The 15,979-nt window shown below is 32.0% G+C and overlaps 1 protein-coding gene and 2 non-coding genes across 4 annotated transcripts; 1 reads left to right on the top strand and 2 right to left on the bottom strand.

The window, feature by feature from the left end:
* On the bottom strand, positions 1 to 103 carry LOC148209844 (U6 spliceosomal RNA). Its single transcript, XR_015793352.1, has one exon. It is a non-coding gene; the product is annotated as a U6 spliceosomal RNA (small nuclear RNA).
* Positions 104 to 8,388: 8,285 nt separating this feature from the next.
* Positions 8,389 to 8,489, bottom strand: LOC148209843 (U6 spliceosomal RNA). The gene has a single exon (XR_015793353.1). It is a non-coding gene; the product is annotated as a U6 spliceosomal RNA (small nuclear RNA).
* Positions 8,490 to 9,359: 870 nt separating this feature from the next.
* On the top strand, positions 9,360 to 11,673 carry LOC111023831 (insulin-induced protein). Of its 2 annotated transcripts, XM_022301308.2 has the most exons (5): positions 9,362 to 9,749; positions 9,885 to 10,003; positions 10,096 to 10,284; positions 11,216 to 11,267; positions 11,368 to 11,673. In XM_022301308.2, exons 1-5 carry the CDS (start codon positions 9,465 to 9,467, stop codon positions 11,485 to 11,487), a joined length of 765 nt encoding a protein of 254 aa, XP_022157000.1. In that variant the 5' UTR covers positions 9,362 to 9,464; the 3' UTR covers positions 11,488 to 11,673. The 2 variants fall into 2 exon arrangements, with proteins under 2 accessions (XP_087983164.1, XP_022157000.1); XM_088127038.1 differs by lacking the exons at positions 11,216 to 11,267; positions 11,368 to 11,673 and adding an exon at positions 10,426 to 10,493 and having other exon boundaries at positions 9,360 to 9,749.
* Positions 11,674 to 15,979: the final 4,306 nt, after the last annotated feature.

Here is a 15,979-nt window from a genome sequence, read left to right as displayed (position 1 = left end):
AAAAATTTGGACCATTTCTCGATTTGTGCGTGTCATCCTTGCGCAGGGGCCATGCTAATCTTCTCTGTATCGTTCCAATTTTATCAGACGCCCCCGAAGGGACGCTAGCGTACGCTAACACTTTCCTATTTAAACCATGAAATGTATTTAGAACTGACCGATGTGGGACAAATACCTGCTTCTGAACGACAACTGATTGACAGGCCGACAAGTACTACTCTAGTCCGACACATCGGAAATCAGGCCCCTGGGAAAATGTGCGCGAAAGGTACCGTTCATTTTAACTCTTCATTTATAATTAGTTAAATATGATTTTTAATATTTAAAGTAACCATGACTTTTTTTTCCTTCACGCGTTTGGCCTCCGAAAATTGTGTGATTTTCTATTCAGCCTTCAAACTCTTAACAAAAATTTAATTACATTCTTGATTTTTTATTTTTAATTATAATACTTCTTTATCATTATTATTTTTTTAGTACAATGAATATAAACGTTGCATTTAAATCTTTAGGCCTCGTTTACTTACATTCAATCGTAATAGAAATCAATAGTAATGAAAATCAATTGTAATGAAATCAATTGGAATGAGAATGTTATTCCATTGATGTTATTTATTTGAACATATCTGGAATTGAAATAAGAAACCAATTCATGATGTTTACATCCATCTAGGATCGTAATTAGACATATACTGATTACCAAAATACCCTTATATATTTATAACTAATATAAAATTACATTAATTAAAAAGGAGTTTATGGGATTTTTTATATTAAAAAAATAATTACTTATAATAATTTTTAGATCTACTTATACTTATATTATTTTATTTAATAGTAATAAATTATATATTTCGTATTTAAGTCTATATTTTTTTCCACTTTATTTGATATTATTATTACATTATTTATTATAATAAACTTTCTTTTATCCATTCAATCTAAAATTAAATAATTTTATAATACAAACCGGCAAACGAGGAGAAGAAAAGCGACAATAGAGCATATGGAAAAATAACCTAAAAGAAAGCAAAAAATCGTGAGTGAGAGAAAATACATTGGTTGTCAAATTACCAAAAAATGTATTGTGGGTCCCACCGATTAAGGAATTGGAATGAGATTACTCAGCCGTGTAATGGGATTGCACATTTTTTGATGAGTGATTCCAAAATTTGGAGTGGGTCACACGTTTAATTCTCATTCATTTATTTTGGTAAACATAATCAAACGTAATGAAAATTTTGATTACGATTCCTTAATTACAATTGCGAGCAAGTAAACGAGGCCTTAATTTTTAAAGAAACAGTGGATGAATTATTTAGTTAACTTGTCATTAATACTATTATTAAATATTGATGTAACATATTAATTAAATTAATAAATGATATATATCTTATTAATCACCTATTTTCAATATTCTTCTCGAATCTCCTTGTACAACATCCAGAAGCCAACGAGGAAAAGAATTATGCCAGAAACACGTGGTTGAATGAGAAGAAACTCCTCATTTTGGAAAACAGTGGGCTGAGAAATTATATTTTCGAGGAGTGTGGTTGAAGGAGATGAAATCGAATGTTAGAGCTATGGATTTTATCTCCATCAACCAATTTTGTTCATCAGCCATGCTGCATAAATCTGCTTGAATTAGCCGGATTGCCATCTGAGAATGAGTCTTGACTTCAATTCGGGAGTAGGTGGATGAAGCTGCAATTTTAAGCCCTCCAAGATACCTTAAATAATTATTGAGATCGGAATTTATCCATTCACACTTTATTTGAGGAGGGGATGTCTGATTTCCATGTAGGAAAGAGTTGCGATCATTCTAAATAGCCCAACAGGTAACAACCACCAAATTTTTTTCATTTGGATTCAGAGAGATATTGCCATAAATCCAAATTTCTCGTTTGCAGAAGAAGAGGGCATGAGTAGAACTCTCACACTTGGCTCCACAAAGAGTACAAGCAGGTAACATATCAATTCCTCTTGAATATAGATTTGTGAGCAGTTGGTATGTGTTTATGAGCTGCTCTCGATAGGAAAATCTTTATTTTTGAAGGAGATTTCCAAAGCTCACCTCGATGAATATTGCTAGTAGAAGCTTCATTACATTTTAGATGCATGTAAAGCTTGTACCCACTCTTTATCCTATGAATTCCTATTTTATCAAAATGTCAAAGCCACCAATCCTACAAGTTACAAGAACTTTGGATAGGATCAAATCTCTATCTTCTTCTCCTTGTCCTGCAATGCTATGTTATCATTTTTAATTTAATCAATATATCACGTTATAATAGTCCAAATTCATGACAATTTGTAATTCCATTAAAGCATATAAAAAAATTACACTTTCTATTTTTTACCTAAGAATATTTTAATTACAACAACAGTGCGATAATCTTAAATAAAATTTTACTTTCCATTTTTTAATTAAATAGATTTTAATCACAATAAACCTTTTCATAGTGAAGAAAATCATATATCGGTATGCTAGTGAAGAAAATCATATATCGATATGAGCATAGCTTAGAACTAATTGACATATATCAATTACAAATACAATGGAATCATACATCTAAAAAAAATTAATAATAATCCATTCAAATTTCTTATTCTTCGAGACTCGATATAGTTTGGGTACCAATCTATCCACTCAAATATTAAAAAAAAAAAGTCTTTAATGTAGTGATGAAATTTTGATTATGAATTTTGGGGCTGAAAAAGCATGTCGATTATTCCCTTCGTTCTTTTTATCTTTCACATCTCACTTGAATTCTATGCATTTTTTTCGATATTGTATTGACGATGAATACCGACCCAATCTCAATAAAAATCAAAAATCAAAAACGTGTATGACTACATTACAAACCTCTATTACTAAAGTAAACTATAATCACTGTCACTCCGCTACTATTCAAAACCAAGAAAACTGTAAAAATCTCCATGGGAGACTCGCAACCCACTCCCCCCACCTCGGTACACTGGGAACCTTTTTCTATTATTAAGGAAAAATACATTTTTAGTCCCTAAGGTTTGAGGTAGGTGTCAATTGAAGGGATGTAAATCCCGGAGCGGAAGCGGACCGTTGTTCGTGACATTTGAGAAACAAAATAAATTTGCAAAGAAGGAAAAACATAGGGGAAAAATTACCTTTGAAGAACGTTTCTTCAACGATTTCCCAACGAACACCACCAAACGATCTTCCTTGCTATCCTCTTGGGTCTCGAGATCGTGCTTGTGGGAGCAAATCTATGGAATGTGAGGGAGAGTTTGAGAGAGATCAAATTGAGAGAGTTGGGAGATCTGCTTTTTTTCTTTGTTCTGTTCTTTTCTTTCCAGAACAGTTATCCAATCCCACAAAAACCAGTGACGTGGCCCCACGTCACATAACTCCCCACTCCCTACAATATTGCAGGGAGTTAATAATTAATATATTAAATAATTATTAATCAATTAATAAATAATTAATATTAATAATTAATTAATATTAATAATTAATTAATTAAATGTAATATTAAATATTTAACATTTAATTAAATATCTCATATTTAATTAAATCATATTCTCTTAGTTCTAATGTACATCTTATGCACATAATTAACTATATATTATAATGTATCAATATACATATAATTCCTTAAGTAATTTGAACAATTCAAACTCTTCCAAAAACTTGATCTTCGTTTTACTCGTTATGAGCTAGCAAGGGGACCTAATGGACCTACAGATCAGAAGCTCCAACGATGCAAGATTAATCGGTCAAACTCATTGACCGAGTTAATCAAGATTCGTTAACTACGGGTCATTCCACTAAAGACTCGCAGTTTCACTTTTCTCACTGCAGAATGTTTTCGTGTCCATGGATATACGATCATTAATGACGAGTCAATCTTTCACGAGTGCTCGTAACTCAAGTTGGGTCAAATTACCGTTTTACCCCTGAGTTACATCTTACTCCTTAAATATCACTACTCCTCTAATGAACAACCCGGTTATGGTCCGACCAATAACTGAAAGTCCCTCTCGGGCCAATGAGAGGGTGGGGCCCCTTGTTCAAGTCCCGGAGTCAGCATTTAAGAGAACATTCACCTACTCTCCTAAAGTCGGGGACGAGTGAATTCCATCTTGTGAAGTTATGTTCCCAGCTCCCCACTCGGTCTCGTCCCCAAAATGGTAGGAATATTGAGTCGGCAACTTGGGCCACTCTCACCCATACAGATCAAAGGACGAGCCCTCACGGGCAGGAGTCTATAACTCACTCAGGATTGAGAACGAGTTGTCTGGTCATCCTAACAAACAGCAATCTATTAGTTAACGGTGTTACATCTAAAGATTGACTATTTCGTGGTCCGGTCTTATACAAACTCATTGTATAGGATACCCCCACTCGCATGTCTCCACACGAACGACCTGGATCGAGTCGTCTGTAACCTTTACAGAGTGGGTCGTATCCATAGTGTTGTCAGTATAAGGTACCCAGCCTTATCCATATACTATAGACCCTTTAGGTTATTCACGAGACATTATCCACTTGTATATCAAATATATACCTCGTATATCAGGAGTATATCAAATATATACACAGTACATATACTGTCCCGGTTACACTAAAATAACCTCGGATGTTTAGTTTATTGGATTTTGGACAATGCAATGCTATGAATTCAACAACAAATTTATTGAATAAAACTTTATTGAATATAATTTGTTTTTACAAAATACAAACTACGAGCTTAGGGCAACACACCCAACAAATTTTGTCCCTGAAGTTTCAAAATAAACATTTTAGTCCCTAATATTTGAAGTAGGTGTCGATTTGGTTTTTAAGTTTCAAAATAAACACTTTTAATCTCTAAAGTTTGAAAATTTGTTCTAAATGATCCCTAAACATTCATTGACCATTAGTTGACCTAACGGAAAAATGACGTAGCAATTAACAGGTGGCTGGACATTTACAAATTGTTTTTTTAATAGTTTGTAAAATAAATATTAAACTTTTACAAAAAAATTTTGTGAGGTGTCATTTTTTAATTAATTTTTTTTCTTTCGCTTTTTATCTTCTTGCTACCATCACTGATGTCCACCGCCACCATCGTCGATGTCGCCGTTCAGGGCCATTGTCGCCCACCGTCGTGCCGATGTTGCTGCCCACGGTAGAGAGGGAAAGCTCCTCCCTCTCTTCCCCATTCCAGTTCTGGAACGAGGGAGAGCTCCTCCCTCTGCCCGGTGGACAACGACGATGGTCGAGGGCAACGATGGGTGACGGTGGATGGTAGAAGAAGATGAATAGATCAAAAGAAGAGAGAAGGGAATAAAAATTAATAAAATTGTTTAAAAATTAATATTTTTTTCCAACTCACAAAAAGCAAATTAAAAAAGTCCAGTCACCGCTACGTCATTTTTCCATTAAGTCAACTAACGGTCAGAGAATGTTTAGGGACCATTTAGAACAAATTTTCAAGCTTCAGGGACCAAAAATGTTTATTCTGAAACTTAAGGACCAAATTGACACCTACTCCAAATCTTAGAGAATGTTTATTTTAAAACTTTAGAGATCAAATTGACACCTACTATAAAGCTCAGGACCAAAAATGTATTTTTGCCTATTATTAACCATGCTTTACAACTATTATTATTTATTTCTCGTAAGAGATGTGGGACCCACAACTTAACAATCAATGATTTTTTTTTTCAAATTGAAACGACCTAATTTTCCAAGTTATTTAATGACTTGATGGGATGATAACGATGAATGTAAAATTTACTTTTCTATTGTATAAATGAAAATTAATTTCACTTGTAAAAATGCTAAAAACATGGAAAGCTAAAAAGGTAGATGAACACACGACATTTTTAACGTGGTTCGGTTTCACAACCTACTCCACGAGGCCACGCCCAGAGATTTAAAATAGATCATCAAAAGATTAGTACACAATACATATTCTCTTATGCATAAATTTAAAAGAACTCCCTTCTTTATTTTTATGTCGCAATCCCTTGCTCCAATCCTTTTGACGATCTATGTGCACATGCTCCCCTTGTGTCAGATTCAGTGTGTTCAACAACGGTTTATGAAGCTCGCCGTCTTCATTCGAAGTACGTTCTCAATATATATAACTAAAAAAGAACAAATAATTTGTTTTCAGTTTTCACCAACAAAGGATCAAGCAGTAAGTAAGGAAAATATGGATCCGTTTGTCTAAACCACCTTTCAATATTTAAAGAATAAAATCACTCACCGGAAAATATTCAATTTATCAATCAAAATTAAGACTAGCCAAATGAAAGGCGATGAGATAAGGAAAACAATCAATCCTTCAAATCTCTCGATCAAATATATCACAAATTTCAAATAAATCCATGTGACAAAATTACCAAAAATAAATAATTAATGCTTAAGGAAATTATGAAAGAAATCCAAAAATAATGCCACTGAATGAAACCTTTTCACAAATTATTCAAAAAATCATGTTTAAAAAATTACTCTGAAAAGTCTACTTCAACATGAGGGTGGAGTAGTTGTAAGTTTCTCTCTTTTAAATTTGTAGCATATACTCTTTTAAAGACGACTAACCAAACATTTGCACCACGTGTTACACATCGATCCCTGCAATCAATTCTTAAAAAAATAAATAAATAAACTCCTATGTCCCAATGTTTTCTAAGATTTTTTTTAAACGAAATTTAAACTAAATATAACTGCATAACAACCCGTTTAAAAACAATCTAACAAACTCTACAAACCAATTTTGTTTAAATTGATTTAACTAATTAAACATTTAAAATTTAAACTAAACCACTTTAAAAAATTAGATCAAATTGTATCATGAGGTCTATTCTCAACAATATTGATGAAAAATGAACCAGAGAAAATGACAACTCAAAAGGCCGTTTCGAATTACCATTTGATCTATTTTTTTTTAAGTTATATTTAGTTTAAATATTTAATGTTTAGTTTTTTAATTAGTTTGTTTTAAGATTTTGTTAGATTATTTTAAACGGTTTGTTAGATTTAACTTAAAGTTTGTTTTTTTAAAGAAAAAATGACTTGGACTAGCAAGTGTGGTGAGACGATTTAAAAAAAAAATAGTTAGATTCGACATACTATACGTCAAGAGACAACATGCTACGCCACGTATGAAGGTCGTCGGTGACGACCTTCTCCCTACTGGCAAAGGGACTATTGGGAGCATTATTTATTTATATTATTTTTAAAATAATTTTAGAATTAGTATTATCTAAAAAAGAAAATTCTCAATATGAATATATCACATTTACTCTACATGAATAAGGCAGTTGGTACATTTTTTTTCTTCGTTTGAGTTTCCATTTGTAGATAGCAATAATCCAAACTATTAAATATTAAAATAATGATATGATTATTATTATACTTTACATGTTACAAGAATATTTTGTTTAGTTCAATGATTACTAGAGATCAAAGTTTGAACCACCGATAATTAGAATGATAAGTTGTGTATTATCTCTAACATGAATGTTAAAATCATCTTTAAGAATAAAATCGGATGGCTCATCGGTCCAAATAGATTAGGATAAATTGATAGAGAATGTATTCAAATCTCATGATAGTCGCTTCAATTTGTTCTTAGCAATACATATGAATGATTTGTAAAATAAAAAAACTAATGATAAATTTGCATATTGCGATACTGAATGAGTTGAAAAAAATTTAGACCAGGAATAAAACTACTTAAAGAAAACGGAGGGAAAAAAAATTAGGTAAATTTCTTGAAAATTGGGAGGAAGAATTAAATTTAAAAAAAAATCTCTTAAATTCTAAATTTATTTCTTATTTCCCACCAATTCATATATCATGTCACAATAACATTACTGGTTAATTTTAATATATCAAATGAAATTATATAATTTATTTAAAAAAAAGAAATTATATAATTTAAAAAGGTTACGTGTAAGAAACTAAATTAAAATTTTAGAAGGATTAAATGGAAAATAATATTAAGGGACTAAAATATTTATTTAAATTCTAATTTATTAGTATTTTTTTAATACTTTAACAAATCAAACTATATTCATATGAATAACTTGTTATCAAATTAAACTTTAGAATAAATTTACTCAATATTCACTTGAAACAGTTGCCCAATATTATCAGTGGCTAAATTTTTAAATATTTAATGGTATATAAATTAATAAAGTACGTAGATAAAAATAAAGAAATAAATAAAATAAAGATGTGATGTGAAACACTGTGAGCACCTTTTTACCTTTCTGTCTTTGCGTTTCAACCCAGCCGAAGTTTTGAATGAATAAGTGATGAGGGGTATAATTGTAAAAGACACGTTGGAATACAGTCAAAAGGAAGGGATATATTCGTAAATATCCGGTTGGGTGGAGGGACAAAGCTAGAAAAAAAATTTGGATCATTTCTCGATTTGTGCGTGTCATCCTTGTGCGGGTCATGCTAATCTTCTCAGTATCGTTCCAATTTGATCGGATGTCCCCGAAGGGACGGCATATGGTTTTAGCGCCTCCTGATTTGAAGCGTTAAATATAACTAAAACTGACCGATGTGGGACAAATAGCTGCTTCCAAACGACAATTGGTTCACAATCTGACAGGTACTAGTCTAGGTCTAGTCTGATAAGACTGAATTAGATCGACACGTCGAAAACTAGTCCCCTGGGAAAATGTGCCGCCGGTACCTTTCATTTTAATTACTTGTTTTTTATTAATTAACTTTTTAGAATAGGTTTATTATTAATTATTTCTTTCTTAATTATATATATGAGATAAGCATTTATCTTTTTCTTCCCTGAGAGTTTAGAATGCAAATTTAATAATGGGCCTATTTAGTCAGTAAATTATTATAAAGTTAATAAGTCTTTCAACCTTTAATTTTAAATTTAGTATTAATATTATCATAATGTATCAATTAGACTAATAAATGATATTATGGTATTGACATGATCTATAAAAATAGACTAATAAAATAAAATAATAATATTAAAAAATTCAATGAGACAAGCATACGAAATAGAAATACATTTAAGATCTTATTTTACTTGATTACCTCCTTCTAATGTTAAAATCTATACAAATAAATTTAATTAATATATCACATAAACATTTAAGTATAAGTAAAAGTATTAAAAATGGAGACTTAAACTTCTTTCATTAGTAATTTTCTAAAGAAACGATAGGCAGTTATCAAACAAGTCAAAGTTAAACAAATAAATTATTCATTCTAACTAACATTTATTCTCATTTTATAATTTTAAAAGAAAATAATTTATAATTTTCATCATATAATTTCCAAAAATATGATTACAACCTGTGAAGTTAGGGATCGGATATATCTTCATCGGACATATGAACATATACATCAATTATGGTAAATATTACAGCTTCTAAAACCATAATTCAAAGAATTCTCGGGATTTCGATGAAGAACTCTTCAAACATTTCTGTTATCCATTGGACCCAAAATGCAATCAATCTACGGACTGGGCTCTTCCCGCTATCTCCAATTTCCCCAATTCCCTTTCCGTTCGATCTCCAAACATTCTCCGCTAAAACCTCGCTGCAGCCATGGAAGCGAGAGCAGAAGAACAAGCCTCAGTCTCAGAACCACATGGCCCTCCATCTCCATTGCCCTATTCGGGTCAGGTTTTCTTTTAGGCCCTCTCCTCGACGGACTCCATTCGCGGGTCAATCTCGTGGTTTATCAAACAGGATCGATTGACGTCGGCCCGCTCCACACCAACATCTGGGTAAGATTGTCGTATCGGGATTCGAATTCGATATTAGGTTTTCATTATCGTTAATTATTCTCCATTCGAACTCTTCGATCAATCCGTAGGATGCGCGATGATTCCACCATCGTTTTTGAATCTTAATGCTACTAGGTTCCTTTCTTGCTGGGATTGTTTTACTCCACTGTTGGGTTGATGCAACTCTACATAGATGAAAATTTCTCACGAAATAGTTCAGAGGGGAGTTTGGGCAGGACAGTAGCATCCCTAATGTGAGTGTTCTTTCACTAAATTTCCTGAGTAGAAACTTGGAGATCAAAGTATTCGGTGCTTGATTCTTGTATTGTTTGTCATTATTGATCAGAGCATTGGCTTTGTTTATTGAACTGAGTGCTGAAATGTACAAAGCTGGAGTGGCAGACAACATAGAGGCATATGCTTTGTTTGCTGGGGCTGAGTTGATTTGGGCATTTCTTGATAGCTCGTTGCTTGGCTTCTCACTGGCTTGTGTTGTTGGCCTTGGCTGTCCTCTCGCTGAGATTCCCATTATGAAGTATGTGAATTCTTTTCTATTCATCTACTATAGTTTGATGATGTTTATTGGTTCAGAACACAGTCTTACAGTTGATTTACTTTGGTTATAACAATTTGGTTCAGAACATAGTCTTATAATGGTTATTTTCTTTGATGTTAGAAATTTTGTTGTAAGCGAACGAGCCATATGAATGAGTGTATGATTGGAGTACATTTGAGTTCGGATTACAGTGAGGTTCATCTAATTTATTCACTTGGCCTTGCTTTGGATACCTAATTCGCTACTTGGTAGAATTTGTAATGAAATTTGAACATCAAGGACTTAATTGTTATATTACATCTGTGAGGAGTATATTGTTATAGAGAAAAATATGAGGGTTAAAACTTTATGAGAGCCAAAAGCAGATGAACTCAGTATGTTTTGACCTTATTTATTTTAATACAAGAAGAATGAGAATATGATAGGAACGCTATTATGGTGGCAATCAGGGATATTATTAAGGTATTAAGGATATGTTGTTATTGGTTATAATTAGGGGGAGTGGAAGTAGATGAAGGTAGGCATCGGTTTAGTTGATTTAGGCTTTAATGGTCTCAAGAGAGGAGGGTCGAAGAATCTCAAATTACTTGGTGGTTACCTTTCTGTATTTTCTTCGTTATGTATATATTTCTTTGGTTCCTATTAGAATAGTATATAAGGTAGAATAAGTTGAAAAGATTGAAACTTCCCACTTCTATGAAAGAACACCAGCCTTATGTAACAAAAACAGGATGAACTACCCCGCCTCCAAGCCCCGACCGAGTACGCCATGGAGGCCAATGATAGTTTACTCAAGTGAACTTACAGAAAATCATGCGACACCCCTAGTAGTTTAAGTGATTTGATTAAAAGACAAAATGATCCTGTTTTCAGGAACCAAATTCTTCTTCTTGATCTGATGCTTATGCAGGTTCTTCCATCTCTGGTCTTACCCACAAGCGAATGTGGAGATCTTTGGGGAGGTAAGCGATGAAAAACACAGATCAGAAATTGATGGGAAAAATGCAAAAAAATTCTTTCCCCGAAAATCTTGAAGTTTATTATTTTTTTGGTGTAATGCAGGGGATAATCAGCTGGATAATCACTTGCTATTTTGTGTACACTCCATTCTTGATTAATCTATCAAGATGGCTCAAGTCTGTGGTGGATGCTGCTGCTGTAAAGAAAGATGAATCTGCTTAGTAAAATCTTTTGTGTGCCAAACAGATTGGAAGGTAAATATTTAATTTTCATTTTAATCTCCCTACTCTTTGTATTTTGTGCATAATACCTTGTACATAATGGACACTTGTCATATATCAAGGTGCTTCAATTTCTTATTTATCACAAAACGATTTTCCATTTCCAATAAGCTCATTTCAATCTTCATTTTCTTTACTTCCAAATCAAGTTTTTGGTGGTTAATAAATGCAAAGCCGAATTTTTTTAAGTGCTTGATTAAGTATATTTGTAATTCTCATAGTTTGTTTTGTAACACTATAAAATTAATATAAATTCAAAGGATATGATATCCTTAAGCAACATTAGCAACCCCAAAGTTTTTTTTTTTTTTTTGAGAAATAACACATTAATAAACTTGAAAGGTATATGTTCACTTTAGTACATCTTTGAGCTAGTTGGGGATACAATCCCCCCACTCCGCTTTCACTATTCATCGCTTTTTCGCCAAAGCATGAGTCACTATTTTCTTCTCTCCTCTTATATAGGTCATTGAAACTACACCTTTATCTTTAGCACAACGGACTATAAAATTGTAGTCATATCGGTATCTTATTTGGTTAAGGGACGAATTGCTCGTAGCCCACTGCATATAGCCAAAATTTCAAGAGCTTTTTAACATCTTCCTTGTCCTCGATGTTGCAACATTCTGCTTTGATTACCTCTCCTTTCCAATTGCCCATGCTACGATTCTCGTTCCAAGCTGCGTCCGTGTTGATTTTCTAGAAATTGGTTGGTGGGGGAATCCAACTTGAGTTCGTGCTGTAGTTCATTAATTCAATTAAATGGTGGGGGAGTCAATGGATAGGTTTGTGTAGCGGGTTTGAGTCTATTTGGTAACGTTCTCGTTCTTTGTTTTTGTTTTCTCAAAAAAAGAAAAATAGAATTGCATGGCTCTCAATACTCGTGGAGATAAGATCTTTATTTGTGTTGGAACAAAAAGAAAACGAGAGTTTTTTTTGTCTTATTTGTTGTTTTGTTGTTTCCAAAATTTTTATAATTTCGAAAATTAGCTTAAATAAATGAGAAACCATAAATTGTGAAATACTTAAATTACTTATAAAATTAGAAAAAAAAAACAAAAAAACATGAACGTTACCAAACTACCAATATACTATTGTTCATTAATTCGATTTGATTGCGAATCCATTATTGTAGTAAATATGCGGATTCAATAATGATGCTTTAACCTCTTACATAATGGTACCTCAAATTCATATTTTGTCACGAAATAATTTAGTACCCTTTTAAGTAGTTCATTTCAACATTACAGGCACAGCATTATCATCTCCAAGTTGATAAATTTTGTACCAACTAATAAATTGCAATAAAACCCTAGCTTAAAAGCATCCAATACAGCCAAAATATTCAATAACACCCATAAAAATAGTTATTTCTATTTACGAGAACGTCCATAATTAGCCCCAAAATTTTCCAAAAATAAAAAATAGAAAAAACTCATCTAAGAGGTAATTATTACCTTTTCCACTTATTTTGTTTAAAAATCTTATTATATGAACTAAAACCAAGCACAGGAGTGAGAGAAAAAAAAATGAATGGTTCTGGCTTTCTCTTTTATTACTCACAAATTCATTTTAGTCCAAATCGATGTTCTACTGGATTTCTCTCTCCTTCTCCTTCTCTGACGTGATTGAAGTTTATAACCTGACTCCGGTACTGTAGATAATGATTTCACTGATTCTCAAATGATTGTTCTCATCTATATAACTGTTTTGGATCACTCACTTCTTTGGTCAATGTAGGAGTATGTTTGCACTAACTTCAATAATTTAACCAATTGAATTATGTTCGGTTCTACTCTTTGACCATGATGGTGGCTAATAAATGGCCAAACCAACCAAAATAGTAGAGAGAAAGAAAATCCATAATGGCAAATTCATTCACTTGCACAATTTTCTAAAAAAAAAACTCAAATCCATGGCCTATCTGCAAGTGGGTTTTATCTGGAGAGAAAACTATAAAAATCAGTACTTTTTTAGTATTTAGTCCCACCTTCCACCTCTTCCTCATTCATCTTCATCTTCTGTTTCTCGTGCCACCAAAATTCAGATTTTATTTAATCCAGATTGTATTTCTTATTTTTAGATTCATTTAATCAAACAAATTTGGTAAATATGTGTTCGGCATGGTTTGACATATTTACTCTTTTAAAATTATTTTCAGATTCTAATCCAAATATTAAAAATTGTGAAATTTCAGTATTTTCATATTTTGAATTTGAAACTTTAAATTACACAATTACATTAAATAAAAAATAAAGATAAAAACTTTGATAAATTATTTCATGTCATAAATCTATAAAATTAAAACAAGTAAAATATAGCATATTGTAAATTATACAATATTATAAAATAATAATTATACAAAATTTATAACTAAACTGTTAATAAATTAATCAATATTAGAATAGATTAAACTAAATATTTACTTGGTAATTATTAGTTACCAAATATTGAACAAATTTTTAAATTAAGATTCAACTTTCAAATCTTCTACCGAAACACATATTAAAAACCGTGAAAACAAATAATACAATCATGCTTCTCACCGAACCTCCCTTGTTTTTAGATCCGTCTTCTAATCACCAACCGAACGTGCTTTTAATAACTCCCCTACCCAATTGGCAGTACAATTTTTTGCAGTTTAAGAGGCCACATTATTTAATTTTCATACAAAAATACACCCATTCTTAGTTGTCTTTCATTTCCCTTTCTGTTTTTTGGCTCACTTTTTGTTTGCTGCAGCCAGTGGGCGACTTAAATGAGAGGGCTGCTAAATGCAAGCTTGCTTCATTTATTGCCTAACTTTTATGAGCCCACTCAGCTGAATGCTCATCTCTCTGGTGGGGAGCGTTGGCTAAACATCATATAGAAAAATAAATGAAAGTATAAATATTATATATATATATATATATATTTAACAGCCTTAACTTTTTCTTGTACTTTTCTTGAACTTTTTGTTGTGTCTGTGATTCTGTTGCTGTTGAGTTTTCAAATCCTGCGATTCAGATCTTGGCTCTTGTGAAATATGGGCATGGTATGGTTGCTGTTGAAAGATGGGTCTGAAATTAAGGCCTCGAGACTACTTAACATGTACCGATGTTTACTGTATGTAAGAGACGGGATATGTTGACATTTCTATATGTTCATAGTTTCGATACGAAGAGTGAACCAACGAAATATAAATATATATGTTTATAGGTAAACAAAATATCACTAATATGAACTTAATATTAAATATTGATAATATTTGGTAAAATGTGTTTATTTGTTTATTTTTATAATCTTTTCAAAACTATTCGTCAACCGCCGTATTTTATCGATACTTTGTGACGCCCGAATAGAGATAGGGGTATATGGATGAATTAGTACCACATCCGAATGAAAGAAATTATGAGATCATAGAAGTATGGTTAATAAAGGCTTAAAAGAGCGATAATTACTACCTATACTAACAAGATGGATCGTTCTTTTCAGTGACTCAATTATAAAAACTTCAAAATTAAGCAGGTTTGACTTGTAGCAATCTTGTGTTGGTTGACCTCGTAAGGGATTTTTTGGAAAACATGTAGGTGAGGACAAAGCATGCTAAAAAACTCATGTTGGTTTATAACGATGGTCTTCACTCTTCTAAAGTAACTCAGATAAAGATGGTTGCACATGCCCTCGACCTAGGACATTACATATTTCCATTGACATTTTGATAAAGTTAAGGCATTGACATTTTCATTGACATCAACATTTAAAATTGGTTTTAACGCTACTAAAGACTTGACAACTCTTCAATCTTTTTGGAAAATAGAAAATATTACCTCCCAAAATTTTAACCACGATTGATAAAAGATGGGTCAGCCAGAACATGATCATCCTAGTAGGATTTTTTTACCTTTTTTGCTTAAGTAAAAAAAAAATACTCTCTTTGGCCACATTTTCCGATGTTTCTCTTAAAGAATAAGACAAAAAGAAAATGGGGTGGAGATAGAAAGTTGAGAGAGTTTATGCTAAACTTGACAAGATTGGTGAGTTTCAATGACAAGACTTCAATCCGAAGGTTCACTTTCTCTCCTTTGATGGTGAACTGAGAGAAGGCAATTTGGGTGGTCCATTTGGTAAGTGGTTGATTCATTTATGCAATCATCATCGTTTCGAGTATTAAAAACATTTATGTTAATGATAGCGAAGGCCTGTTATTTTTTTTTTTCTGTTTTTCTTAACCATAAAAAATAGAATGACATGTCTCCAACATGGTCCATGAATTCAATAATGATAAAATTATATTTTTATTTATATTTTGTAACAAATTAAAAATAAAATAGAAAATAACAAAATTTCTATATAATTTGACAATGTTTCTAAAAAAAATAACATACAAAAGAATATAATAAATAATTGTAAAATATTTAGGTTTTTTTAACAAAATTGGAAACAAAAAAAAA

The sequence above is a fragment of the Momordica charantia genome, assembly GCF_013281855.1.
Source record: "Momordica charantia cultivar OHB3-1 chromosome 8 unlocalized genomic scaffold, Mcharantia_2.0 BLBB01000008.1, whole genome shotgun sequence".
Classification (NCBI taxonomy): Eukaryota; Viridiplantae; Streptophyta; class Magnoliopsida; order Cucurbitales; family Cucurbitaceae; genus Momordica; species Momordica charantia.
The sequence above is the reverse complement of the archived record's forward strand: the minus strand, read 5'-3'. Positions and strand labels throughout refer to the sequence as shown.

Excerpts from the sequence above, each read along its gene's own strand:
- LOC111023831 (XM_022301308.2), top strand. The coding sequence starts at position 9,465 with ATGCAATCAATCTACGGACTGGGCTCTTCCCGCTATCTCCAATTTCCC. Across the intron at positions 10,285-11,215 it reads GCTGAGATTCCCATTATGAA|GTTCTTCCATCTCTGGTCTT; the intron begins GTATGTGAATTC and ends ATGCTTATGCAG. Across the intron at positions 11,268-11,367 it reads ATGTGGAGATCTTTGGGGAG|GGGATAATCAGCTGGATAAT; the intron begins GTAAGCGATGAA and ends GGTGTAATGCAG.